We start from the raw sequence: 27873 nt of genomic DNA on the forward strand, positions 1-27873 counted from the left end.
AGCTATGGTGCCCACTCCCAGGTGTGGTCATCAGTTATATCCATTTAAGGCTGTATTATGAAACTGACCATTTTCCCCTACGTAACTAAATCAACTCAGCAGCTAATTATCACATCCACCCAGATGTACTGAAGCACTAAAAGCAAAAATTGTTCAGTGGTCCTTCACAAACATCTCAAATCAAAGCCCAGCCCTTCCTGTCCGGATTCTGCTGGGACCAATGAACAGAAGTGTCATACTTCCTAGCATCAGCAGCGCAACTGGCCAAGGAGACATTCAATTTGGAACAATACAATCATAAGTTCCAACAATATCTGATATCCAATATCCAGTTACTCCAATATTTGAGTTCCAGCACTCACAAAAGACACCAACTATATCTTCAGTCATCAAACCACATTGTGACATTTATTTGCAGGATCATTTAAGAACATGTCTTTTTACACTGGCATTTGTTTATAAATTTTGGCTTAAATAAATTATCAAATCTTCTCACAAACATGTAAACATTAAGGTCTAAAAAGAGACTCACGAAACAGGACAAAGTCATAAGATGACAAGAACAGAGGGCATTGATGTATTTCTTTGAATCAAAACTATAATGCACCTGAAGGATAAACTATATTAGGGTTGCTGTATAAGAAAGACTTGCAAGCCAAATGTATCACATTTTAAACACAAACTGAGTTCATTCAAGTACTGTAAAACTGGAAATTCCTGTTTGATATGTCTTGTGTTACAAGACATACATTTGAGAACAGTCCAAGACTGCACAGCTTACTTACTATTTAAGTAAACACTTATGTAAAAGACAGCTACATTATTTGTGCCACAGAAACTTAGAGTACTTTCGGCTGAATACTGACCTAACAGTTTGAATATTGTTTTGCTGGTTTGGGATTTTCAGCACTTTTTGGTTTACAACACACCATTGGGTTTCACAGCACACTTCAGAAAGTGAAACCTCTGATCATTGCATCGAGTCATGTTTTTGTGAAGTATACGCTTCATATGAACTCTCAACCACAGCACACAAAACAGGTCTCAATATGAGTCTTAAATAAGTGCAGTTAAATGTAAGTCAAGTTACAAGTCTTACACACCAAAAGGGCTTTTTCCTCTTTTCTGGATGGAATTAGCAATACTGTTGTTCTTTCAGATCCTATTTCTGGCTGCTCTTCCTTTCCTCATAATGTCCTACGGTCTTTCCCTTCAACACCCACTGCATCATTCATGCTCGATTCACAGAACATGAACATGCAACACAACAAAGTCCAAAATTCACCGAGCAGTCTTCAGATGGTTTGTAACTTTGAGCCAGCTGGTGGACTGCTGCAGTGTCTTCTGGAGCCACCTTGCTCCATGCTATGTGATCCCCACTATGTAATTAGTGCATTGAAAATAATTTTAAAAATACATGCTGTTTTATTTCTACATGCCTAGATTCTGTTATGACAGTTTTCCATATGTGTGATCTGCTTCTTCAGGTATATAGAATATATTGTGATTTTAATGCATCAACAAGAATAAGCTAGCAGTGGGTATGCCATTTATTCAGTGTTTGACTAAACACACACTTTAATTTGTGGAATTTATCATGATTGTGGTGGGGCCTTATAGGAGACACTTTCCTGTACACTCTATAATTTCAGTCTGACAAAAGTATACTCCCTTGCCAGGTATTCAACCTTAGCATAGAAAACACACAAGTCCTCCATTTCAGTCAGTGATGGCACAGGGTAACAGTAATATAAAGTGACCAAAACTTCTCACCTTCCATTCTCTAATCCTATGTTAAAAGTTCATCAATTGTGTTGCATTTCAATAAAGCCATAGTCATAAGAAAGGAATTCCCTTGCTTCATTCTGGTAGCAGGTGCAGTGGCAGAACTCATAACAAAACTGCTGCTAAAGGCCCTCCCCTTTCTAGATGCTTTTCAAAACTCTCATATAGGCTTGTTTGTCATAGATTTTTAGCCACCTTGGCTTGCATCTGGCATGGTCACCTTGGCAACAGGCCTACTGCCTGTATTGCGACCTTAGAAGTAAGACAACTCAAGTCTCTTCAGAAAGGTCCTTCACACATTGGTGCCCACACTTCCTTTTTGTTTTCAAGTGTTTGTTCACACACAAACAAGTCCAGTGTCCAGGAGGGCATGTTGTAAGGCTGCTTGGATGACAGACTGGGCTGTTGGAATGGTTCTTTCTTCATAGCCATCAGACAATTTGTGTGGGTAAACTAGAAGAGCTGAGGGAGGCATACGTTCGCCTCTGGGAGCGGAGCAGCGGTGTTTGGGTGTCGGCATCTCGAACGGTGACACTACTGAGAGATCGAAAATGCTGCTGTGTCCAGCCATACACAATACAGTTCAAGAAACCCTGAGAGGCACAGGTGAAGGCCTAAGGAAAGAAATGGAGACAGGAAGGAACACACAGAGAGAGAGAGAGAGAGACAGACAGACAGACACTAAGAGTGAGTGAATGTATGTAGTCATAAGAGAGACAGTGATGTATGCATCTTGTTTCTTTAACATTAAATGAGCGAGGTATGTGAACATAAGGCAGTGATCCAGCACCTTACCTCTAGAATGTAGAGGATCATTCCCACCCTCCCCTTGACTTCCTGTGGTCTGATTAACATCAGCGAGGCCAGGAGAATTGCTGCCCAAAAGAAGAGTTCAAAAACGTCTTGCTCAAAGCAAGCCCAAAGGATGTACTGTGCGTGTGTGTGCATCTTTGCATGTGTGTGCGCATCTTTATAGGAATTTAAAATATACCCCCAATAACTGGAAAACATGACTAGACTAATGTAGGGTCTGGTCTCCATTAGGAATAAATGCTCATTCATCTACTGAGGCTACGTTTAGTGTTAAGGGTCAGTTTAGTATTAGGTATAATCATTACACAATATTTAAGGTTAGGGTTATTGCCATATAGTTCTTTACAATACTGAGATCACAGAAGGCTACAGCATACAGAGGAACTGTCCAATAAATCCCAAAACCAAACAGCTTTGTTGTGTGTATCCTGACCAGTCTCAAACATTCCAGACAAGTGTTCTATGGATGTTTTGATGAATCATAGCATTTATCAACAGATCCAACAGGCATAAACCGTCTCAGTCAAAACAATGGATGCCAGTCTTTCACTATCCCACTTTAAGGCTTCACCAGTATGCTGTAATATATTACAAAGCATACTCCAAATGGAACGCATCACTGCGTGATAGTCATGTGTTCCATGCAGCCCTATCATTTATCTGCAGTGAGACACCCAGTTAAGGATAGTAACAGAGGTGTATGAGACAGAAAAGTGTGTGTGTGTGTGTGTGTGTGCATGCGTGCGTGTCTAAAGTCTTGTTTACCTGGTGCCCAGCAGAAAAGGTATGCACACGGGTAAAGAACCATACGCTGTTCTAGTACACGCAGCGTAGCCCACTGACGGTCGCCAAAGAAACCACGAGATGTGAAACAGCGCCTGTACAAGGAGCAAGCTTTATGCATGATCACCTGGAACAAGAACAACAATAATGTCAGTGATGGGGGTTTCTTTAGAGTCTTCAGAATTTTTATACATAATTTAATTATGGGGTATTCATGGCTAATCTTATACTTTTATAAAACTCAAAACTTAATCATTCTATAATAAAAATATCCTTTGGCACAAAAACAAATGAATCCTTTTTACACTGATTACACTGATTAGTTGTTTTAGGGCATGGTTTTATTTTACAGGTTAGCATTAAAAACAATTTTGTTATAGCAAAACCTATTTCTAGTCATATTTAATACTGATTAGCCATGAATCATTTAAATGAACACAGTTTAAAAAAGCATCTCACCACAATCCCAATGAGAGTAAAGAAGAAAGTGATGAGGAAGATGATGATGGTGTAGGTGCTGATGATCTTACAGGATGTGAGCATATTACTCACTGGCGAGGTTAAGTACAGAGCACCAGTGTGCAACAGTAGACACCTATAGATAAACAGGATGAAAACAGGATGAATTCTGAAGAAAATATTTCAGCCAGTAGCATCAACACTGCTAATTAATGAATGGAAATGAATGGGAGCTAATTACATAATGAGCTCAAGATGACCAAATTAGTATGAATTCCTTAAACAGAATAAAATTGCGCATTTTTAAAGCAGGGGTAGAAAGAATTCCAAGTTAAGTGTGGTGCACTTCGACAAAGATACCAAACAAGTCTTTATGTAACATTATGTTTATAACTGATCTGAGGAGATCAGATTGTAGGAAGAATTTCTTTCCAACTCATGAAAGACATAGATAGGTGTGGGACATGAACAACTGTAACCCTCTATAATGATCTATATTCAGGGCCTCCACCTGATATTATATGAAATTTTAGTCTCACAACCACAGCATGCATTTTCTTCTCTTTATGTCTACTTATTTATTTATTTATTTTAATGAGAGGTACCAACAGTCATATGCCCAAATGGTCTGAAACCTCAGGAATCCATATGGAATGCAAATGAAGACAAGAGGAAGGTCGTGAGTCTCTGGACAGGTCTGTGAGCCAGAAACAACTCGCTCATTCTTTTTTTCCTTTCATTAAAATAAAATCTTGTCTTCTAACCAAACATGTTTAACAGATGTTCTGTCTCTCTTTTCTGTTACATTAGAGAATGACTTAACGGAGTTATGTATGCCAGATTTTTTCCTAGCCAAGGCACTGCAAAGAATCTGGAGGTAGACATACTTGTAGGGCTGGGTGAAGTTTATGTAACACTGGTGAATGTTTCCTGTTATGTATACTGGCACTGTGAGCAGCAGAGGCAAAAGGCTAGAAAAGAAATGTGAGAAAGAAAATGTGAGGCAATTACAGAGCCCACGTGTGTCCATACACACTCGCATTCACACACACACACACGCACACACGCCCAGGAACACAATATACAGTACAAGTCAACGAATGTTGGAATCACACTGCTTACCATGACATAATCGCAGCCCGATGTCTGCAGTGGCTCATCTGAGCAGGAAACTGAAACAAATTCAGTGTTCATTGCACATGGACAGAGAACAAATTAACCACCTACTCTGTTGATTTTGTCAGACCGTGACAGGTTCTAAACATAGCTTGACTGGTTACCTGGGCTGGGAACCCATTCAGTGTCCGGTTGTAATTGTCCTTCAGGCCCATATACAGCACCCACACGTAGTTCAGTGTATAGAAGAAGGAAGCCATATAGAGGGTCTGATTGGTGAGAAGGGGAAAGATAGTAAGAGAAAGAAAGGGTGAGAGTTAGATGCCATGTCTCATAATAACAAGCTCGTGCTTGACATTTATGGCTTAGCTGACTGTTTCTCACCATGGAAATCTGCTGCCTAGAAACATGCATCATTGCTCATTCAATGAGTCATGCCATTCTTGCTTAACCACTCTTAACGATTCCAACAGGTTAATCAATGTTCTACGGCAGCTGAGTAACTTCCCAAGATGGTATCTCTTTTCAGAAAAGTACCTCATCACTCCAAAGGGGTTAACTTTTAGTTTCGCACCACAGTGAGCATGTAGGAGAAAAATGTCTGAGCATCAACACACATGATCATATCTATGGCAAATTCCAGTTTACTCAAACAGTTCATTTGCAAATCCCAAACTTATTTGTGTTGATAAGTCATAATGATAGGTTTTATTAGAAGGACCCAGTCACCAGTGTCACCCCACTCCCCCAACCCACCCCAAAAACCCCTACTTAATAGCTGCATTTACTTGTTAATTTGTATAAGTTTCTAGGCTGTAGAACATTTATTATATTACATTTATTATTCAGTGGAGGACAATCTAGGAGATAATCCTGGATAATCCTGGAAATGTTATTTTACATCTACAAACAGTTTCCAAAACTTGTGCAAGTTCATTGTTGTTATTTTCTAAAGTAACTAATGACAGACAATAGCTACAACTCCTACATATAATTGGTACTTTTCATACAGCTAACAATGTGAATGAAAATCTTACTTCAAAAGGAGCCACTAACTTTTGACCCCGAGCGACCTTAGCATTAACATCTCTCTGACCTTACAACCCTTCCATACAAAAACATATTTTTCTGTACATTGTACAGTGCCACTACCCCTATACCCCACAACTTGTTTGCGTCACAGAAAGAGCACATTCCTTAGGTGTGTAACTCAAATGCTGCAGAGAAAAGCTGTGTTTGTGTTCTGCTACATAACAGTTACACCACTACACAGTGGCACAAACTACACAGATAGTTCAACGAAACAGTATCATAGTTGTATAAGAAGTTAGTACTATTACAGAAATGGATGTACAAAGTTATGACATGGATTGTTTGGAAATCTTCTGTATACACAAACATGCAGGACCTTGTGGGCAAGTGAATGAGGTGAAGCTCTTTTTGTTTAGTTAAGCTTAAGTGCTGAAGGCTCACATAAGTATCAGAAATGTGAGCCTGCCTGGGAGGCCAGGGATGACTCATCAGAAAACTTTATGTAAAATTTAGGGCTATTTAAAGTGGATAGAAAGCTCTAAGGTGCTTTCCATACATGTGGGAAAATCTGAGCTTTAGAGGAAAAAGGGGTAAACTCTTGGCTATAGCAAGACAGGTTACAGAAATGCTTATTAATTCCACCACAATGCACTCTTCTATAAACTCCAAACCCGTTGCCTTTTGCTTCTTGTTCCCATTTCAGTTGTCCTCACAGTTAACCATTAAATCATTTCAGTCTCTATGACGCAATACAAAACAATTATTTGATTTGCAACTTCTTACTGAGGTTGATATTGTTACAATAAGAGCAAGAGGCCTGGAGTTGGCCTCTCTCTCTCTGTCTAATGCAAAACTGGGATGCAGACCAAAGTTATTTAGAACCCACCCAAAGTGGGTTGCAATACTAGTTCCACACTGCTTAGCTCATCACACTGCCAGTGCCCGAGACAAGATAGACTCCTTTTGTCCTTCGTGGACAGACATGTGACAAGGCCAAAAGGGGATAGACTGTTTTGTTTTGGGTGGGTTTTTTTTTTAAGATGTGGGTATAAATCAAATATAAATTCATGGGTATAAATCAGCATGATTAAAGTCAAGATCTTATACTGCACCAAAAAGATCAGTTTGTTAAATAAGAAGCATTAGTGAACTGATAAATACATTTCTGTTTGGGAGTCATACAGGTTAGACGTTATGGCCAGTTTATAGGACCAACCAGGAACTAGAGAAACAGCAGAGCAGAGCGGCCAGAGTGGGACGACTTTTGATGGTAGTAAAAGAGACCATGATAAATGTAGAATAGAAAGTTTTACACAACAAAAATTGTGCAGCGGTACGTGCAGAGGTTCCTCAGCTGAATAGCATTAGCAATGTTGAAGCTGGGCCACAGCCCATTACATCAGGGTTCTGGACCCAGCTGATGTTTCTTTATTAACTAAAGTAAGCCTCCTTTAGAAAGCAGCAATGGCAATATCTAAATATTTGGAGCCTTATCTAGACAAACTACATATTGTTCTACACGTTTTATGGAAGATAATATAATGAAGATAATTCTCATTCTGTGCTTCTATTTACCTGTTCCACTGTGTGGAGGTTGTAGCAGGAGACATAGGAGTCACAGGACTTGAAGAGCAGTGCACCACTCAACCAGCTCACAGCCAAAAGCAAGTCGGTTAAACTCAATAGGAACAGAGGCTGTACCTGTGACAGGCAGGAAGGTATTTGATAAGTATCATGGCTAACCGTCACTGAGCATCCATTAGACCTTCAGAAGGACAGGATAAAAAAGCTTGTTTGTGTTTAACGAGAAACAATCATGCTGCAGGCATTAAAATTAATGTTTTACTGCATAGCAGAACAGATTTTTTTAAATGATGCACAAAGCAGATTTTTTTTGTATGTTTTACCTCAGATGTTCTTACAAGTCTTTGGAAAACAGCATAAAATATTATGGACCCTGAGCCTATAATACTGAGAAAGGAACAAAATGTCAGAATGAATCAACAAATGAATAAATACATTCCAATGGATTATATGCATTTAAGAATTAAATTCCAGATAATTTATTCCCACACCTTAGAACAGCCATTATAATTTGAATCCACCACACCGTTGAGTAAACCTTTGAAATGGACAAAGAAAATGTATATTATATGCCGCACAAAGTAATGAACTTCAAGTTTATTACAATGCGTAAGACAATTTTCACTAAATTTTATATTTTGCAAGGCAGAGATCTATGATTATATAATTTGCATAACAAGACTCCAAACGTATTCACTTTGTTGTATAATTGTGTATATCGAAATGAAAGCGTCGCGAGAGAGTTTATGTACGAGATCACTGAAGTTGGTTACGAACAGCAAACTGATATTCTTTAGCATCACGTTATCGTATGAGAAAATGGGACCAATATTTACATAACCACAATTTTCATTGAAAATTGTATATTTACACCAGCTACTGCAACTATATATCTTAGACAACCCCAAAATTACTCACGGATGTCAAGTTTTCGGGCGGACCGGTGGTATTTAGCTGAGAATTGTTTAGAAAATTCCAAAATAAAATGTCCATCTTGTAGTTGGATTTTAAATAATTAATAGAACCATTAAAGCTAGCATATACAGTAATAAACAAATATCCAAGCGAATTCTCCTGTGAGCTGGGGGTTTTGTTATGTGTCGTGCAAACTAGATCCCCGGTACGTTCCAGCGTGGATAAACAGCACCTTGGGTAGACTCCACACTCACTCCGCCTAAAACAATTAGCCCCTCCCGTGGGAGGGAACATGTCTGAGTCAAAGGGACTTTTCCTCCAGCGAACTGGGATTTCCTTTAATTGCAGCATAATTGGTTTATTGATGCATAATACATTTTTTAAATCGTCTGTTTGGGGGCCACAGTTTTGCTTTACATGTATCCCAAGTGTATATATAACCTAATACACTCACCAGAAACTTTATTCATCTTTCCTTGACTCTACACTCACTGGCTACTTTATCAGGAACCATGGATGTAGTTCGTAACATTACTAAATCAGAAAGTTTTGGTTCGATGCGCGCAGTCGTATCGAAAATACGCTGTAGTGTATGTGCGGAGACTGATGAATGTAATTCAGCAAAACACCTCCACAAAGTGACGATGCTAGCCCCATATTGCACAGTTCAAATAGTGTTATTTGGATTACAAGCCTCCCCCTTTGCGCCTCCATGCATAGCACTGTTTATGGCCAATTTGTAAAAACCTAACAAAAGAAAAAAATCTGACAACGGGTTAAGTTGTAGTGATCATCTTCAAACTTTTCCTTGCATTGTGCCTTTCAGACCACTGCTATATCTTAATGGGGGATGTAGATACTTCTGTACCCAATGATTCCAATTCTTTCAGCAGGTCAAGAAGTTAAATTGTATCTTTTTCTTAAGTAAGGAGGTGTCTGTGCAGCTCTGAGATTTTTATATTTGCCTGCAATTGTTTGTGCAGATGCTTGGGGTACCTTCGGTAATTTTAAAATTGTTCCAATTGGAACCAAACTTGTGGATGTGCCTTATTATTTGGGGATTTGGCTAAATTGCTTGGATTTTCCTGTGCTGTCAAGAGCAAAAAGGTGGGGCCTTAAAAACTACCATAGGTACACTACCAATTAACTCCAAATTAAGACAACTGCCCAGTAAGAAACTTCTAGATGTCATTCCATCAATTTCTGAAATTTTCAATAATGCTAGGAAACAAAACAACAATAAAAAGTAGCAACACTGGAATTAAAGTTAATTAAAAACATTCACCCCTGGGGAACTGGATAATATTGATGCAAGGTATTATTATTGTGGAGTGTTTACAGAGTTCATATAAAACCATAATCAACCATGTGTACACAAAAATAACTTTAAACCAAGTTCAGTCACTTCCAAGGTGGAGAATCACCACTAGTAAGCAAGCCTCCCCACACAATGCACTCAACACCTAAAACACACACAAAAAACCCCACAAAAGGGAACAGACAAGACAGATAACAATAAGACAGCTTCTGGGAAATGCTCAGAATGGGAAATGCTCAAATATTTCCACATGAGAACAGCTTCCTGGCAGATTAAAACCAGTCCCCTGATTGGGTTACAGCTGCCACACGCTGATGAGCTCAATATTCCTGTAATGAGAAGCATTCGAGAGTTCCTTCATTATCCAGGACACCATGGCACTCAACCTATTGATACCCAAAAAGAAAATTAAACAGAGCACCAACAAATGTTACAATGAAGCAGAAAGGTTTCTAAAACAGTCCACTGATACATACACACAACCGGCAAGCTCCTCAATGTGTAAGGCATGAATGTGACAACCATTACTCATGGATGGCAATACAAACAAGCAGGACTTACAAGACTTAAAAAACACACAGGACTTAATTTTAACAAAAAAATTGATGAAACATTCCCCAAATTCAATGTAATAAATTTGCCTGTGGATTATCAAAATCCACAGGCAGACATATATCTACTGTGGGTCTTCATTATAGATATATGAGGCCCATTAATTTCCATTTGCAATCAAGTTCCACTGCAGTGTGAGGAAATCATTGCTTTATTTCCATACAAAAAGGTGTGCCAATGCTTCACCCAGATGCCCTTTTCTGTTATGATAAAGTGATCTCTAGAGGTCATGATAGAGGTCCCACTGTAACATGAAATAGAAGTGAACACTGCAGAAAGGGCAGGGAATATGTTCCTAAAAATGTTCAGGAAAAATGATAGAGACAAAAACTACATCTGTGCAAAGATAGAACTGTTTTTAGAATTTAATCGGTTGCAATGTTTGTGCAGAAGAAATTAGAAGGAAAAGGGTAAAATAAAAAAGAGGGTCACCATAACCTTTCCTAGTCACTTATTTAGTATACTCACTCATGCGCCCTCAACTTTTTCTTTCTCTCTTACTCAATCAATCACACACACACACACACAGGAAAGCTGGACATGGTTCAGTGTTCCAACATGGGGCCTGCCACTTTGAAAACACAGCATGTTGGTTAATGCATGTTAAATGGCAGCACGGGGCTCATGCAATGGCCCTAGTGCATAGACTAGTGAAATAAATAATCCAGCCTTTGTGACTGTAATAGACATGCGGTCTTGTTACATGTGTTCTGACACTTACCAGCCCTGTCACTCACTGGAAATGAATATCCAGTAAATTGAAGTTTTCAAAGCCTTCTTTGTGTTCATTTTGTTCTTCTTTATGGAAGTTCAGGGTCTAAAGTTATACCAATCAGTCATGGCTTCACACTTTTACAGCAGTAAAATACATTTCTGATTGCTTTTTGGGGTGTGTCAATATCATAGAGAAAGATTGTTTAACCACCAGTGCAAAAAGTACAAAGAGGATTAATCTTCCATGGAACAGTTTTGGTCAAGGCAAAGGTCATGCTTGACCATAAACGAGGATCCAGTTTCCTCATTCAAAAGTTACAGCAGTTGCCCTGATTTGCCTTGCAACCAAATGTTCCTATTGATGAGGTGCATGCTGCCAGCGGGATCTCTTTGAAGGACTTTAGAAGAAAAAAAAACAAGAGAATTTTATAATAATTAAAATCATGTTACATTTTTTCAGGTGTTAAACTTCTATCATGTTTTTCTGTCTTTTGCATCCATATAGCTTGGCAGTCAGTCCCATTTCTGGCATTTTGAGACCCTGTGCAAGCAAAGTGCTTCTAAAGTTGTAGGCAGTAGTGGAACCAGCTTATATTAGTATATGTAAAAAGTTATGTACTATATTAGTGTAGCAGAAAAAATATATGTCTAAATCATAACATTCATTCCATAAAGTTCCACGAGTATAGATCAGTTTCCTAACTTCATTGCTGCCATGGAAACATTTGTTACTATGCACAATTTCATAGCCATTCCCTATCCCAGTGCTGAGGAGATATTTGAATGATCAAGCATTCTCAACACAATTTTTACACTAACAGGGTAGTGTCATGATTGTGGGTATTTAGCTAATGGAAGTTATCAAGCACAGGAGCACTTTTTTTTTCTTTAAAAAAACACTATCACTGCTGTCTTAAGAGTGGCCTGCCATGCGAAAACATTCAGCCAACAGCAGCAGCCCAGTGGTCCTAGAATCAGAAACCACTGATAAAGGCCAAGAAAGTTTGTATACATATATGTGTGTACATACACACTACAGTGGAATTGCAAGGACTTTCCACTGTGCCTTGACCTCATTTGGAATATTTCAACTAGGCCACACCTCCTGTACATGACTTTGTCTAAAGGAAAAGCAATAAGGAAGTAATTCACATATGCAACTCCAGCAGTGAACGTAGTTTCATTTTAGTCTGTGGCAGAAAGAGCTTAAGAAAAAAAAAAGCCCATTGTAGACAAACAGAAAGCCTAAGTGGTACTTGGTTTATTCATGGAAATGGCTGAATTTGTATTACAAGTATTCAGCACCTTTGTAATTAAATTAACTTTTCTTTTTCCTCAGTTTGGACAGAGCACTCTCAACCATTTCACTGTGAGTTATACTGTGTATGACTATGTATGTGACAAATAAACCAAACTTGAACTTGAACTTGAACTTTTTAAAACTCTGCTTATAAATCAAATATATTAATTCCATGTTTCCACATCTAAGTAGGTGGGTAGCAACCTGTATGTAAGTACCACTGGATAAGCAGTTATACCATGCTGAGGGGGATATGAGTTTGCTGAGTGAGAACTGAGATTCTATGATTAATGTGGCTTGAAAAGTTTGCGTTAGTTAATTTCCACAGAAATAATTGCCATAACCAACATGTATAATAGAACAATAGTGAAAATATCTGCAGCTTTCATTAACTCTGTATGTGTATATATCCGTACAATTACAATTCTCTTTTCTCCATTATAAACACATCAGGGCCATGATGTCATGGTGTTTTTCAGCCTGTCAGCTGCAGGCCAATAGGAGAGGAGCGTCTGGTGCGAGAAAAGACACTTTCTACTTTATTTGTGGGACTTCAAGGCAAATGTATAGGCAAATAAATTTTGCATTCTAATTCTTCATGATGGCAATGTAAATATATACTCTACAGACAGAACCTTAAAAGAAGGCCTATTTTAGAGTGTTGATAAATGCATGGGAACTGTACATCCTACATGTTTTTGCAAATGTTTTAAATTCTACAGTGTGTAATACTTTGAGAGTAAATAAAAATGTTTGCATAGATGTTAGCATTGTAGGGAGATGGATGATTTGAGTAACTACAGCTAGTTCTTGAAAGTGTCAACAAATATGTTCAACAGTCCTGTTAACAGAGCCTTTTTTCAGGTGTACCTGAACACAAAATGGTAAGTTAAATACATTCATAAGTATATTTATGTATGCTTATGACCTAGACCTTAGTAATATCTTTTTCAGAGTCCCTATGGACTCTAGAAATGCATGCAGGAGGACTTTTATTATGCACTCAAAAAGAGCAAAAAAGGACACTGTACTTTTGGTGACATGTACGGGTGTGTCTGGCTACTTTCTGTATGTTGCAGTGGTAGAGATGCATCTGTGCAGGACTCCAACAGTGGAGCAGAAGCAGAAACCTGTGTGACACAGTAGCAAGTCCTAACACAATGCATGTCTGACGAAGAGTTTGTCACAATCTTAGAACAAAGAGAAATTGTATTTGATTGAGCATGTTACACTGTCTTACAGCAGTAGTTAAGGTGACTGATCATACTGTCTCATCCTTAAGCCCTGTGGAGAGTCTAAATTGCATCTACATTACATATTTTGCATCCTCCAAATACAGGATACAGTTCATCTAACATTGTCAGAAATTAGGTTATTGTGTAAATGTAAAATGTAAATGCAGTACCTTTGAAATCAAGTGCATAAGATGGACTTCAATGGGTCTGTGTACTCCACAACTCAAATAAATCAACACTTATTTGCTATACATTTCAAAATTGTGGTCTTTAATTTGGAATCACTATTCTCATATTTCAAAAGTGGACATCAAATCTCAGGGCAGATAATGTATTAAAAATTACAGTAAACAAGTACAATGAATAAATAAGCATTTTATAAATTCTTCATGTTCCAAACATCTTAAAATACTTTCTGATGTCTATCTTACAGCCTTTAAATTTGCACCAATTAAGTTGTATGAATAGCCATATAAAAGGGAAAAAAAAAAAATCACACCACTTCTTAGATCATGTTGGCTTTTTGGCCTGTCATGAAACAATGTTGTGTTATTGTTGTGTCATTTAAAAATTTGGAATCAGTTAACAAACAATACATAAAAACATATGCCCACACACAAATGAATTGTTTTTTTCCTTGAGTAATAATAACAATGTTTAATAAAGACTATATATATATTGAATTTGTTTTTTAGTCTGCTTAGTCCTGCAGTTCCAGTATATAGTACATTTATATTTAGCTGTTGAGGAACCATCTAACTCTGAAGAACCTTGTGGTATTGGTTAACAAAGAACATTTTTGAAAATGTCCTCTGAAAAGTGATTAAGAGCTATTGTTAAGACACCAAAACTAGTTCTATATGGTACCAATAAAAATAGCCATTAAAAATAACCATTAATTAAAAAGGCGCAAAATCACTCCTCTATGGCATTGTTCCAAAGAACCCTTTTTGGTTCCATATGGCACCTTTAAGAACTAAAACAATATTAACTTGTTTGCTGCCAATACAGCAGACTTTATGTAGTGATGTACTGTTTAAGCCCAAGTGAAAAATATTAATATATACAAACAATTCAGTTCATTTGTAATTAGTTTCATGAACAACAATGGAAAAGATTATTATAAAACAGAACAGTTAAAGTGTTTGTGTTAATGTCCTTATCTAGCCGTCAGTGTGGCTGAAACAGTTTTGAGGCTGTTCAGATGGTCCCTTGGGCATCTGTGACAGTATGCATGCTTTACATGTTTGATGCGTTGACTATGACCCATTTTATGATGCCAGTGTTTCAACAATGCTGCACGGTGTCGATGATGCATTGGAAAATTCCGATAACTGTTTGAGGAACTAGCACTGATCGATAAAGTAACATTGCATCATATACTTAAATCACAAATCTTTCATCAGATAATTAAATCACAAATAAAAGTCACAAAACTCTAAATTGACATATTATTACAGTACATACAAGAGGAATGTCCAATTACAGACAATAAATGTGCATTCCTGGATAGATGCTAAACTACAAGGATTCTGCTGACTTTCTTCGAGGTCACCATGGACCGCCTACAATTTGAACGTTCTCATTTAATACTGGCTAATTGGACACAATTCCAGAGGCAAATGGAAAAAAAAAACAAAACACAATTCCAGAAACCAATAACAAAACTGGCCCCAAACAATTAAGAGTGTACATTATTTTGTACATCACTTTTTGACTTCACAATTAAAAGTGGACTTAAAGAGTACATGGACTTAATGCCTACTTACCTCACCATAGATACCTCACCACAGATTACTACTTATAATTTTGAAATATAATACAGTAATTATTTCATAACTATTTCCCATAACTATTTTTGTTTATTATTAAAGACAGCAGGTTTTCTCATTAAGTTATAACCTGAGAGTGTATGGAAGACAATATATCAAACATAATAAAAATAAAATACCTCATAAAAGCCAAAGACACAACTCAGTATGCGATTATACCAAATTTAAATAATGAGTCATGTCAATATTTAAGTTTATACGAAAACGAAACGAGGTAAAAGTGGTTTACTGTATTTTTTTTTTGTCTTAAGGAAGTATTGCGCCATCTTTTGGTTGTTCAGACTACAAAAACACGAGGGCAAGAATAGGGACATTCTTGTTTTACGATATGTAGGCAAGTAAAGAGGAAAATAGGATTTTATCATCATTTTAACGCAATGAATAACTGACAGGTTTATAAAACAGCACTGAATTAGCGTTAGCCAGCATAAATAGTTGGACAACCGCATAAAACAATATAGATCTTAGGAAGGGACTTGTGACATGTTTGCTTCCAATGGCCCGGTTCGCATATTAATGTTAATATCGTTCCAAGCTGAACATCAGTAGTTTAATTTCAAAGTGGTATCAAATCTTTTGTTTCATGTTCATACAAGTCTGGAATCTGGCCCACCGGTGACGTTACCATCGTTACTGAGGTTGTTCCACGTATTTTCAACTCGTATTCAATCAGTTGTTGCCAGAAACCACTATTTGGTCGAATTATTGGTCTGCGCGCTTTTAGCAGTCGGTGCGCCTCCACCAGTGACAGACTGCGGTACTTCATGAGGTACGCAAGACAAAGTGCCGCAGAGCGACTCACACCTGCCTTACAGTGCACTAAGACGCATCCGCATTCTGTTCTCACTTTGTGTATTTTGTCTGCGACGGTATCGAAATGTTCTCCAAGCTGGGTTTCAGGAGAGTCCGTGACGGGGACTCGAACATATTCCACAGAAGGAGTGCAAACCTTGATGACATCCTCTGTAGCATTTATAATACAATTAATTTTGAAATGAGATATAACCGAACTATCTTTAGCTGTTCTGCTGTTGCCGATATAGAGATAGTCTGTTATTTGCCCGAGCCCGGACAGTCGTGTTCCAGGGACTGACATCAGGTGTTTTCATTAGGTGGCTGCCTATTGAATTAATAAGAGTCGGTCAGAAATATTGTTAAAGAGATTGTTGCGGTGTTGAAGTTTTCTCAAATTTGTTTGCTAGCTAGGTTACATAGTGTACAACTGGAGTTGGCTAGTTGTCTTCTGAGATGCGTTAGCTCGCGAGCTAGCTAGCAATCCATCTAGCTACAGAAATTATAAAGTGAGACAATTTTAAAATACCATAAGCTAGCTACATCTAAATTATTTCTTACCTGTGCGAATATATTGCCTTTACAATAACAAGTAAACCAGGAAACCAAACGGACTTTATGAAACTTGCTAGCTAGCTACGCAAGTTCCTGATTGCTACGTTGGCTTCAAGGGGACAATTCGCGTTGTAATGTGGAATACGGTTACACTGAAGTACAATGACCGTTTCAAAGTGGGACTTCCTAGCTTTGAGGAAATCCTAATACAATCAGTAAACGAACAATAAAGATCACAGTTGTAGTCAGAGTCCTGACACCAGCCTAGGTGAAAACCCTAGCAGTTCACCCAGGTTGGCTGAATTTGAATTATTCTCCATAAGACTACTTTCCCAAACATGAATGTTACTGGACTTTTTCAAGTTAACATGCTCCCAGCTTGCATTGTCACCTGATACAGATTTTCTCGTTTGTCCATGGATGTTTGTTTAGTAATTTCCGATTTATTATAAATTTTTTTTAAACCTAGGAATAGTCTAGTGTATTATGCGGGTAACACTAACAGACTTACAGACAACTGACTGACAGCCTTGGGCCCAGACTGCCTATTAGTAAGGCACGCTCTGCTTCTTGTTGCCAGGGAACGCAGATGGCGGCAGTTCATTCTCTATTGTGAAAGAAAGGTGAGCAGTGCGCGCGGACAGCTGGACTGCACAAATACACGCGCACCCGGCATTCAGATGTCTGCAGCTCGCCTCATTAATCCTGCTGTCCGACGCGTTGTCCATTAGTTTCCGCCCCTTATTTACTCGCATATAGACTACTCATCAGCCAGATGTCAGTTAACAGAATTGGCTTTCAGTAGCATATGCGCGCTTGGTTTCGTGTTACCAGAGCCATAAAACGGACATTTAATTTTATTTTTACAGATTTAACTTTAATTTATGTAAAAATTATGTTCGCCTAAAACATCTATAGAGTGTGTTTTTTTCATACGGCGTAATAGTCAGCATTTCAACATAGCGTAGGTCTATTTTTTCTTTGACATTGTCAATCGGTATAATTACTGAATACTATTTAGCTGTTTTTTTTTGTCATAAATGCTGTAAAAAGTCAGTACAGAGTATTCAGTTCTTAGAGAGGAGCTATAAATATATGATCTGTATCATTTTTAACAACAGTCATCGTTTCGAATTGGTTGCCAAGGAGACTGAAAATATATTTTTCATTCTCTTACCCCATGGACTGAACAGACAGCAAGGTAAGGGGGAGAGGACTAAAACGCAAGGGGCGGGGGGGGGGGTCTACTCAGAGGATGATAATCTTGACCAAAGGATATTTTACCAGTCTCTTTTGCTGCCATCCCAGTGTTCAGTGCGTCTTGAAGTGATCTACTTCTCAAAATGCGCAATTAAGGGTTCCACATAAGGCGCGCCTGGTCGCATGGCACTACGTCGAAACATGAAGGGTAAGCGGCTGACCAAGAATTTAAACGACGTGTAAACACATCTGCACAACACAGAGGTGTTTAATACGTATGTAACCATACAGCACGACAGAGTAGTCAAAATTCTAGACACATTGTCCTTTGAATTTCTTACAGTTGGTCGTTGGACGATGTACAGCGTTTGATAACCCTATTTCTGTCTTGTTTTTGGGGGGGGGGGGGGGGGGGGGGGGCGTGGCGACGCTGCTGAAAGATGGATGTATTAGGTTTATATGATTTTGTTGAGACTGTGTTACCGGGGTTTCTCTGCAGGTTATAATTTACACCGGTTCAGAATAAAAAACACATGCTACAATGTCTAATTCAGACCATCTTATAATATAGGTAGTGCAAGCAAACACATGATATTAAAGCCGATTTCGAGAAATCGGTTTTGACACTAATTTTGGAAATTAATCCAGGGAGTGATGATTTGTTCCTCTGAATCTCCTAAATCTTCATAAACAACTACCCACGACATGCGTCACCTATTTTTTTCCCGTAGGCTACAGGGGTGGAGGAGAGCGATGGGTTAAATTAAAACCACACTCTGGCTGGGCAGAGCCACGCTACTGAGAATAATTATTGGAGACAGCAGTCTCAAGAGCTCTTTATATAGAAATTATTGATTACGTGTGCACATTAACGTAGTCTATTTGCACGTATAATATTTCCCTTCTTTACGTAACGTCCACATAAAACTTAAGAGGTTGGCAGGTTTAATATACGAAGTATGTCTTTGTTGTTGAGGATTTGAATTTTTAATAAAATAACAAAATCCTGAATTTACTGAACTACATTTCAATATATGCTCTCTCAGAGCCCAGAGGAACTGCCCTGAAAATGTGGACTCGGGCATTAAGGTAAGTATCTCTTTTGTGCTTCTAACACCTACAGTAACCTATATTACAGCACATTTATGTTGTATTTTTCCATTTTCTAATTTCCGAACTTCAGTATAGGTGTACCTCGAAGGCACTGATGCAAGAAAGTCAGGTAGAGCATCTGTTTAGTTTTGGTTATAAGGTTCCCACCCCAGAATATTTTACCTAAGCAAAACAGATGGGAGGTTTGTATTGTAGATGTACACATAGTTGCGTTCCTTTTTTGCTGCTCTCCTCTGCCTCTTTCCTCTTCCTCTAAAGGGGACTGCCCTGCCTCCCCAGACTGTACTTTAATGAATAATAAATTGCATTCTGTCAGGACAGGTAAGAATTTCATTATTATTTTCCTGAACATGTCATACAATGTTGTTTTGGGGTGTGTGGAATCTAGTAGTGGTCAGCTTCTTACTTCATGTACAATCATATTTTTCCAGTAAGACTTTAATTATGTTTATGGTGTTTATAAATGTTTGAATTTGTCAGTAACAGTTGTAAGTATATGGATACCCCATTAAGTCAATGTTTAAGGAATATTTAGTGCTCCTTAAGTTAGTATCAGAGTGAAGTGGCATTACATTTCCTTTTTTTTATCTGTTGAGCCTTGACAGTTATAAAAGACCTAATTTTAAGTTTTTTAACAGATGAGTCTTTAAAACCACCTCATTGCTTGTATTGTAAAGTACCATGCAAAATTTGTAAGCCACCCAAGCAATGTGTCCTGCAAGTAAGTATTTATTTGCATGTAAAACACTATTTAACATAAATATAATGAATGCAAATAAAAATATTAATATAATGAAATAATTATATATAAAATAATTAAAACATTAATACAATTAAAAAAACATTTGGGGTGGCTTTTTTTTTTCTTCAAAGAGTTATTACTATCTTGTGAGATGTATTGACCTGCTTTCCCAAATGAAGTGTTTTGTACTGTTGCAGAGCTCATGTGGAGCCTCCTTCCGGGACGCACCCTGGGACTGTTGGACCATGCTCTGTCATTGTTACAGCCGAACCAACCAGTGTGCATCTGTGCTAAACTATAGCCCTTCTCCTGTTTTGTCAAGCAAAGAAATAGTTATTTTGGTGTCAAGTTGTGGATTTGGCTTTTATGGAAACATCAGACCTCTGTCTAAGGCCAACCAATCTCTCTCTTGGCAGAACATCAGACTGGTGATTTTTCATCAACCTGTTACCTCTCCCTTCTAAAACAAAAGAGCCCTTTAGAATTGTCTAGTGAAAGCATTTAGCAAGTACAGTGTACCATTAGTAAATGGATCTTGTTACTTGACTGATTTTACCCTTAAAATAGAATACCTGTGTGGAGGTATGTATCATATGGGCATTGGTAGCTCAGTGGTTAAGGTAATCGACTAATAAGTTTGCCAGTTCAAGCCACACCACCACCAGGTTGCTATTGTTGGGCCCCTGAACAAGGCTCTTAACCTTCAATTGCTCAAATTGTATTCAGTCATAATTGGAAGTTGCTTTGGATAAAAGTGTCAAATGCCACCAATGTAAAATATATATCATGAAGCATTGGGTAAAAGTGTGGAACTAGTATCAGCTTACCCTGACTATATTCATTAAGACATTTCAACAGCACATTTGGTGGTTTGGTGGTAACAGTTGGCTATTACATTAACTGTATATTTACTATACACCTGTGGACTGGGAGGTGAGCTGTTGGAACACTTACACGTTAAATGTTCTCTTCACGTTGCTCTCCACTGCACTAATGCCCATCCTTTCCTCAACTAATCCTAATGCTCTTTTGAAAAGGACTAAAGGAAATTGTGGGCTATAGTACTGAAAAATGTAACATATTTATATATGAGGCTATTATAATTAACTATTATAATTAACTATTATGATTAACTATAAATTTGTTACACTTTTTGTATTGATATATTAACATTTTGAATACTCACACCATCCCTTATAGAGTAACAAATTAGCAATGAGTTCATAGCCCTCAATGACCAGACTGTCCTGCTGGTGCCATGTGGAATTAACCTATATTGTATGTGACCAGTATAAATGATTCCTAGCTTTGAAGCATTACAGCTCTAACTCTGAAGATTCACACTAACATACACACTTTAAGTGCAAACGTCTTAAATCATTACTAACTTTTTCTTACTAACAATATCTAACATCACTAACAAGGCTGTGTGGGCTGAAATGGCTTTTTGCAAACCTTGGACTAATGTAATCACAGTGGGAACTACTTGTAAGATTTGTGATAGCAGTCCATAATTTGTACTTTCCTGTGGTCAGTGCATGTATAAGTGCCACAGACACTCCAGGGACATCACCCCAACACACATTATGTACACCATTGTCTTTGACACACTGATATGCCTCTGTTTTGCAGCTAACCATCTGCCTGATTCTCCTTCCCTCTCTTCTCCTTTGTTCCATAGTCTATGGATGGATGTGGCTGGTAGTTTGAAACTGGGCAAATTCTGATTGCTCTGCTTGCATATTGAGATTCCTAAAGAAGTTGGGGGAAGGAAGATGTTACTAACAGATATTAACCAACTAAATGCATTGAGCCCTTGGCACTGGATACTGGACTTGTAACTTTTCCTCACTTGACTCGTTCCATCATCCTGCTCTCCTGTCAGCAGTATTGCTCTTTGCCTTTCCTCTGCATGTTGAGTTTTGCTCATCAAAATTTTTGGAATCATGTAGATCTGTGTAAGAATGACAGAGAGACCAAAAATAAGCAACTAACTTCCATTTCTGCTACATAACACTCGCTGCTAATGGCAATGAAGTACTTAAATACTAACTTGTGAGAGTCAAATCTTCCCTTTTACTAACCAGTGGAATATTGCTTGCTCATGCAGATTTGTGTCCATGTCATAACATTGTGCTGTCACACTGCCTTTATTTGTTTATCCCTTGAATCAAGTTGAGAAATTGCAACATTTATACTTTAAAATGAACCTTTCATGTATAATAACACTACTACAACAAGTTGTGATGTTGAAGTTGTTGCAATTGTTCATATACTCACATGTGGAAAACAGAAAGGCATTCTCTATTATACTAACTATGACTAACCAACTAACAGACTAAATGTCTAATTTCTAACTCACTAACTGGAATGGTAAATTATACACAGACCTGCCACTTTATTGTTTGGGAGAGAATATGTAAGACGTGTAATAAAAGAATAAGATGTCAGGAGGTTGAGGTTTATAAGGGGTATGTTAAAGCAAAGAGTTTGGTTGGCCTTACAAAGAGTTTGGTGTTACCTTAGGATAATGTTACTTAGAATGAAAAGAAAATCCATGTATCCACCAATGTGTGTGTGGTCTGTGATAAATCGGGGCAAATTTATTATTCACTACCACATGTAAGTTTGTATTAAAATCATGAAAAGAAAAACACATTTCAAGAGTTTTATTCATTTACTTAGAATCTTTTATGTACAGCAGACATTTCTATAGATGCTGGGGAGCAGTTATTCTTCAGATATAGTCCATCTACCTTTCACCGATGCAAAAAGATCAGCTCAAGAATTGTACAAATGATTGCTTATGTAGCCATTAAGATAAAGTTGCCGGCTTTGGATAACAATCTGTTACCTGTTTTCTAAAATAAGCCTTAATTATAAAGTTATATTACCCTTAAATTTAGATATAGTCATTATTGGTTCATTACTAATTACATAATAAAGAGAATGCCAATTTGAACATTCTTTCTAATGAATCATGTGATCTACAAACAGCCTATGATTTTCTTTGAAACCACTAATAGCAAGAAATACTGACAGGTAACTTGTTCTAAATGTGTCTTCCTGCTATTTTCATGTAAGGTCAAATCATAACACTAGCACTACATACATGCTAATGAATTGTGCCCCTTGTGCCCCTGGTGTTCTGTATTAGTAGCTGGACAAATACCACAGCATTTTTTGTTTTCATTAGTTTAACACGGGTTCAGATTTTAGTTTATGAGTTGAAACAGGTAAGTGAATGTAAGGAAAACATTAAGCTTTGAATCTAAAGTACGGCTTGGCTTGTAACACCATGCTTCAAGTCTCATGGAAGATAAACATTGAGACTATTCTCTGCCCTCCCAGATGGTGGAACAAACTTCCTCTGGCTGTTCAGACAGCAGAGTCCCTTGCAGGCTTCAAAAGCAGACCAAAGACACATATATTTGTGGAATATTAAAATGACCATTGATCCTGCACCCATGTTGAGTAACTGAAACTCTAGTACTTCTTGTAGGGTATTGTTTGTTATATGTTTATGTTTTTCTTTTATATTGAACTTGTCTGAGAGAGCTTATATGTGTTTTGCGCTTTTAGGCATCAGCACTGATCCCTGTACTTCAACAGCATTCCAGTTAAATGGTATCTTGAACTCTAACCTACTGTACTGGCTAGAATACTTTCTATGAGTAAATGACAAATCACCTTTGTAAGTCGCTCTGGATAAGAGCGTCTGCCAAATGTCGTAAATGTTAATGTAAATGTCTTGGTGTTCTCTAAACTAGCCACCTATGATGCTTTTCCATCAGTCTCGAAGACATTCTCACATCAGCATTGCACTTGTAGAGTGAAGAACTAAAATTCTGAAAGAAAGCTATTTGGTGAGCGTGCATCTAAAATTGAGTATGTGTGTGTTTTGAAAGTGTATGAGTATGAGTATATGAGTATGTGTGTGTTTTGAAAGTGAATTCATTTATTTTTTACGGGGGCGTGGCTATAGACGAGATTGAACCCCCCCCCCCCCCCGCACGCGGCCGTCCGTACCGCGTGACTCGTGGGGGGTGGGGGTGGGGTGGGGAGGGGAGCGTCCCGTGACATATATAATCTTATATAACACTTTCCCAATTTATATTTGTCTTAGAAACAAATTTAAATGTAATCCATTAGATTAAAATTAAACGTTTAAATACTCAGCAAGATAATGATAATAGAAAAAAAACTCCATTACATAAAAAGATTAAGTATATACCAGTAATCATTAAATGGTCTATAATCTTCATATGTTAAGATATTTTTTATTTTCTTTGTAAAGAAATTAATACGAATATTCTAATATATGGAGAACTGTGTCCATGACATTCAATTGTGCATTTTTTTCAGACAATTACTAGACACAAGTGTTTCAATCCTTACAAAGTTTAGCACATATAACTTTTCAAATACTGTTTTCAACATAATCAAATATGCCTAATTTTCTTTAGAGTGAAGTGTTGAGTAAAACCCATGCTGAACCTTGTTTCATGAAACTTTCCCCATTGTCACCTTTCCAAAGGTCAGCCCTTGGTTTTAAAGGGCTACAAGTCCAATGATAGTAATGATGACTATTAGGGAGCACTTAGTATTATGCAACTGCTTTTTCTCTCTCTTTTTTTTTAAAGCCATGTTAGCATTTTGGGATGAAATATTACTTCAAATGTCCCCAATGCCGTCTCCCACCTTCATCCACTGCGCAACTCTTGATCAGACCTGACAGTTGGGTGCCACTGTGTTCCACAGTCCCTGATTGCTATAATCAAACTGGCTTGATTATCGCTATGGGCAACCAATTACATGCAGAGAGCTCTTAATATTTACACTGCAGGCAGCTAGAGGAATTGAATCAACTTGTCCTGATGAAGTATAAGTAAAAGCCAAACACATTTCTAGAAACTGAGAAATGAGTGATTTCAATTCTTAAATGAATATAGAATGAGTAATTTTACACTCACCTCCCACTTTATTACTTTGACCTATAGTCTTTAGGTACACTAATCATATAGGTGAAGACTGGAAATATTTAAATAACAAATATTTGAAATGTATGTTTAATTATACGTACTTTGTGATTTGGACTGATCTAGCATGAAAAAAATGCAATTCGTATGAAGATAATTCTGAGAAATATTTGCATTTCAAATAATATCTTACTGAACACAGCCCACCAGGGCTTTAGACTAATAGCATTTTTTCAAACCTATTTGTGCCAGCATGTAGCTAGAGACTTCAAAGTGACTGTAAGTTGCCGTGAACAAGGGAATCTGCTAAATGCTGTAAATGTAAATGTGAATGCCACCCCTGAACAATCACCTTTTGTAAGATAAAGAAAGTCAGATAGCATCCAGAGTTGCCTCTTGGTTCTGTTCATTTTTAATACTCTGTTTGGATTAATTGCCTGCTATGTTCTGGATGAAGGAGTAGAGCTGTATCTTGAATGATGCAATAACTTCAGTATGCACAAAATCCCCTGGAGGGGGGGGGGGGGGGGCAACAAGCTCTTACTTGCAGTCCAACACATGCAGGAATAGTCTGTGGGCCAAGGTTTACAGTTTAGAGGTATTTGTGATTTGTATCAAAATACAAATACAAATACAAATGAAATGTATTTCAAATTATAGGTTCACTTTTAGGTGTACAATAAAAACCACAGCTCATCTGTTGTCATGCACAGTTTGTCAGGTAGCCCCTACTCCATAATATTATTGGTCAGCTCCTCACCACAGGATCACCACTGACCCAATATCTGAGTGTAACACAGGTAGACTATTCTTAACAGTGACAGCAGTGATACTGACATGGCAGTAACAAGCTAATTGGCTGTTGGTTTGAGTAATACACACAGTGTATGTTCTGAATAAAACACACAATGGTTCATAGCTAAGCCATGGCTAAATGCTGTTCTGATATATGGGCCTAAATGAAGGTGCATTCAACATGGGCTAAAACTTTGCCAATGTATGAGGACACATTATTGGTTGAATCATTTGATATGTTCTTATTATTGCTCACCTAATGTGATTTTTTAAAAAACTATGCACAAAAGATAAATCTGCTCACAGAGGTCATAAAACGTCAACACATTGAGAAAACCTGTTGAATCCATATTCATGGACAGCAGGGGGAAGCAAAGCCTGCCTTTCTCTTTGTCCCATAAAACCACCTTCTATCAGCCAACTTACAATTTAACTGAACATTCACCTGATTGTAAAGAGTTAAATAAATTGATTGATTGTTCAGAGGAGGCATGTGTCTTTCATCAAATCCAAAATATTTTTTTTGTTTGTTTGTACAATCAAATACTGGAAGAAAACTTCAAACAAATGCTGGAAGTCTGTGGCATTAAGACAAAATATGCATCCTGAAAATTAGAGATCAGAACCATTAAACACATCAATTTACAGTTAACAAATCCAAAATAACAATAAATAAATAATAGCCATAGTCATTCATTGTTGGTTTTAACCACAGGCATTTGCTACTAAGCCTAAAATGATTACAGATAACTGCAGACTGATACAGACACACAGACATTCACACATGTTCGTGCACACACACACACACACACACACACACCCACCCACCCACCCACCCACACACACACACACACACACACACACACACACACTTAAACTTCTAAGATAAACAAACTCTGAAGCTAAGTGAAGCAGTTATGTTGGTTTCTGTCTCTCTGTGTACCTTTGCCTACTGTAATCAAGCAATGCTCGATTATACTATTTATATATCTGCAGCAGCCCTGACAGCTGTTCATTCAGCTTAGTGGACATAGGTGTGTCCACAAAGTAACTCAGCTCAGTGGACATAGGTTTGTCCACAAAGTCAGTTAGCTCAGTGGATAGGGGCGTGTCCACAAAGTCAGTTGGCTCAGTGGACATAGGTATGTCCATAAAGTCAGTCAGCTCAGTGAAAATCCAAGTGCTTTGTAACTATAGACGAGTGGTATACAAAGCACACACCAGTTTGATTCAACTGGTCACCAGGAGTGACCAGTTTGAGTTTGGAAACTGTAGTTCAGAAGGTTTGCTCATGCTGCACCTGCTTTATTTTATGGCCACTATGGACCCTGAACCCAAACTGTATCTTATGTAATGTGAATATGAAAATGTTTGTTTTGGTTTTTTTCTCTCTCATGGGGAGACTGAACCATATTATATTATACATGGGTTTCTTCCCTCATCTTACAACTCTCTTTACATTCCAGATGGTTTCCATTTCAATTTATAACATTTAGCTGAAACTTTTATCCAAAGCTCTGACTACAACTTGAGTAAGTGAGGGTTAAGGGTCTTGCTCAGGGGCTCAACACTGGCAACTAGACAGTGGTGTGGTTTGAACTGGCAACCTTCAGATTACAAGTCGAGTACCTTAACCACTGAGTTGCCACCGCCCCACTTCCACTTCTACTTTTCACGTACAGGATATACAGGTGCAGGGCAGGTTGGCAAGATGTCCAGAATGTTGGTCTAGAGGCAGTGTCTCTGTTATTTGCAGATGATGTCATCCTCTTAACAACCCTTGAGGTGGACCTATGACACGAATGACTGTTCTACTTTAAGATGAAGCATCATTCACTGAGTTTTGAATCATATGGAAGGAAGATGCCACTGTACATTTCAAAATTCATCTTGAATTAATTCTGAATTCACTCTAAACTTGGTCAAATGAGTGAGTTCCACTGGCAGCCACACATGCCCATGCGACCGTGTTTCACAAATGAGGTACTGTTTTTAACATGAGCATTTCCCACACACTTATTAACAGGTTAATATTATTCTCATCTCTATGTATAGGAGTTTTCTTATAATCCCTGAATTAGCAAGATTTTTATGTACATTTTAGTAAACTGTATCTTGCCAGTGGTTTGCATTTTTGGGTAAATTCTACAAGTTGCATTTTTCTGTTTATAGTAGTTGTTGACACATTTACAGTGGTGT

At 37.8% G+C, this 27873-nt stretch overlaps 2 protein-coding genes across 2 annotated transcripts; both read right to left on the bottom strand.

Annotated features, from left to right (window-relative positions):
• Window positions 1-341: 341 nt before the first annotated feature.
• Window positions 342-8695, bottom strand: tmem116 (transmembrane protein 116). The gene is made up of 11 exons (XM_027029375.2): window positions 8491-8695; window positions 8064-8110; window positions 7896-7959; window positions 7564-7689; window positions 5121-5225; window positions 4963-5012; window positions 4728-4811; window positions 3841-3976; window positions 3364-3508; window positions 2581-2660; window positions 342-2399 (listed from the first exon to the last, which is right to left on the bottom strand). Exons 1-11 carry the CDS (start codon window positions 8563-8565, stop codon window positions 2217-2219), a joined length of 1095 nt encoding a protein of 364 aa, XP_026885176.2. The 5' UTR covers window positions 8566-8695; the 3' UTR covers window positions 342-2216.
• Window positions 8696-14282: 5587 nt separating this feature from the next.
• Window positions 14283-16941, bottom strand: zgc:153044 (uncharacterized protein LOC751678 homolog). The gene is made up of 2 exons (XM_027028662.2): window positions 16852-16941; window positions 14283-16618 (listed from the first exon to the last, which is right to left on the bottom strand). Exon 2 carries the CDS (start codon window positions 16592-16594, stop codon window positions 16055-16057), a length of 540 nt encoding a protein of 179 aa, XP_026884463.2. The 5' UTR covers window positions 16595-16618; window positions 16852-16941; the 3' UTR covers window positions 14283-16054.
• Window positions 16942-27873: the final 10932 nt, after the last annotated feature.

The sequence above is a fragment of the Electrophorus electricus genome, chromosome 9 (assembly GCF_013358815.1).
Source record: "Electrophorus electricus isolate fEleEle1 chromosome 9, fEleEle1.pri, whole genome shotgun sequence".
In the NCBI taxonomy this organism is placed as follows: Eukaryota; Metazoa; Chordata; class Actinopteri; order Gymnotiformes; family Gymnotidae; genus Electrophorus; species Electrophorus electricus.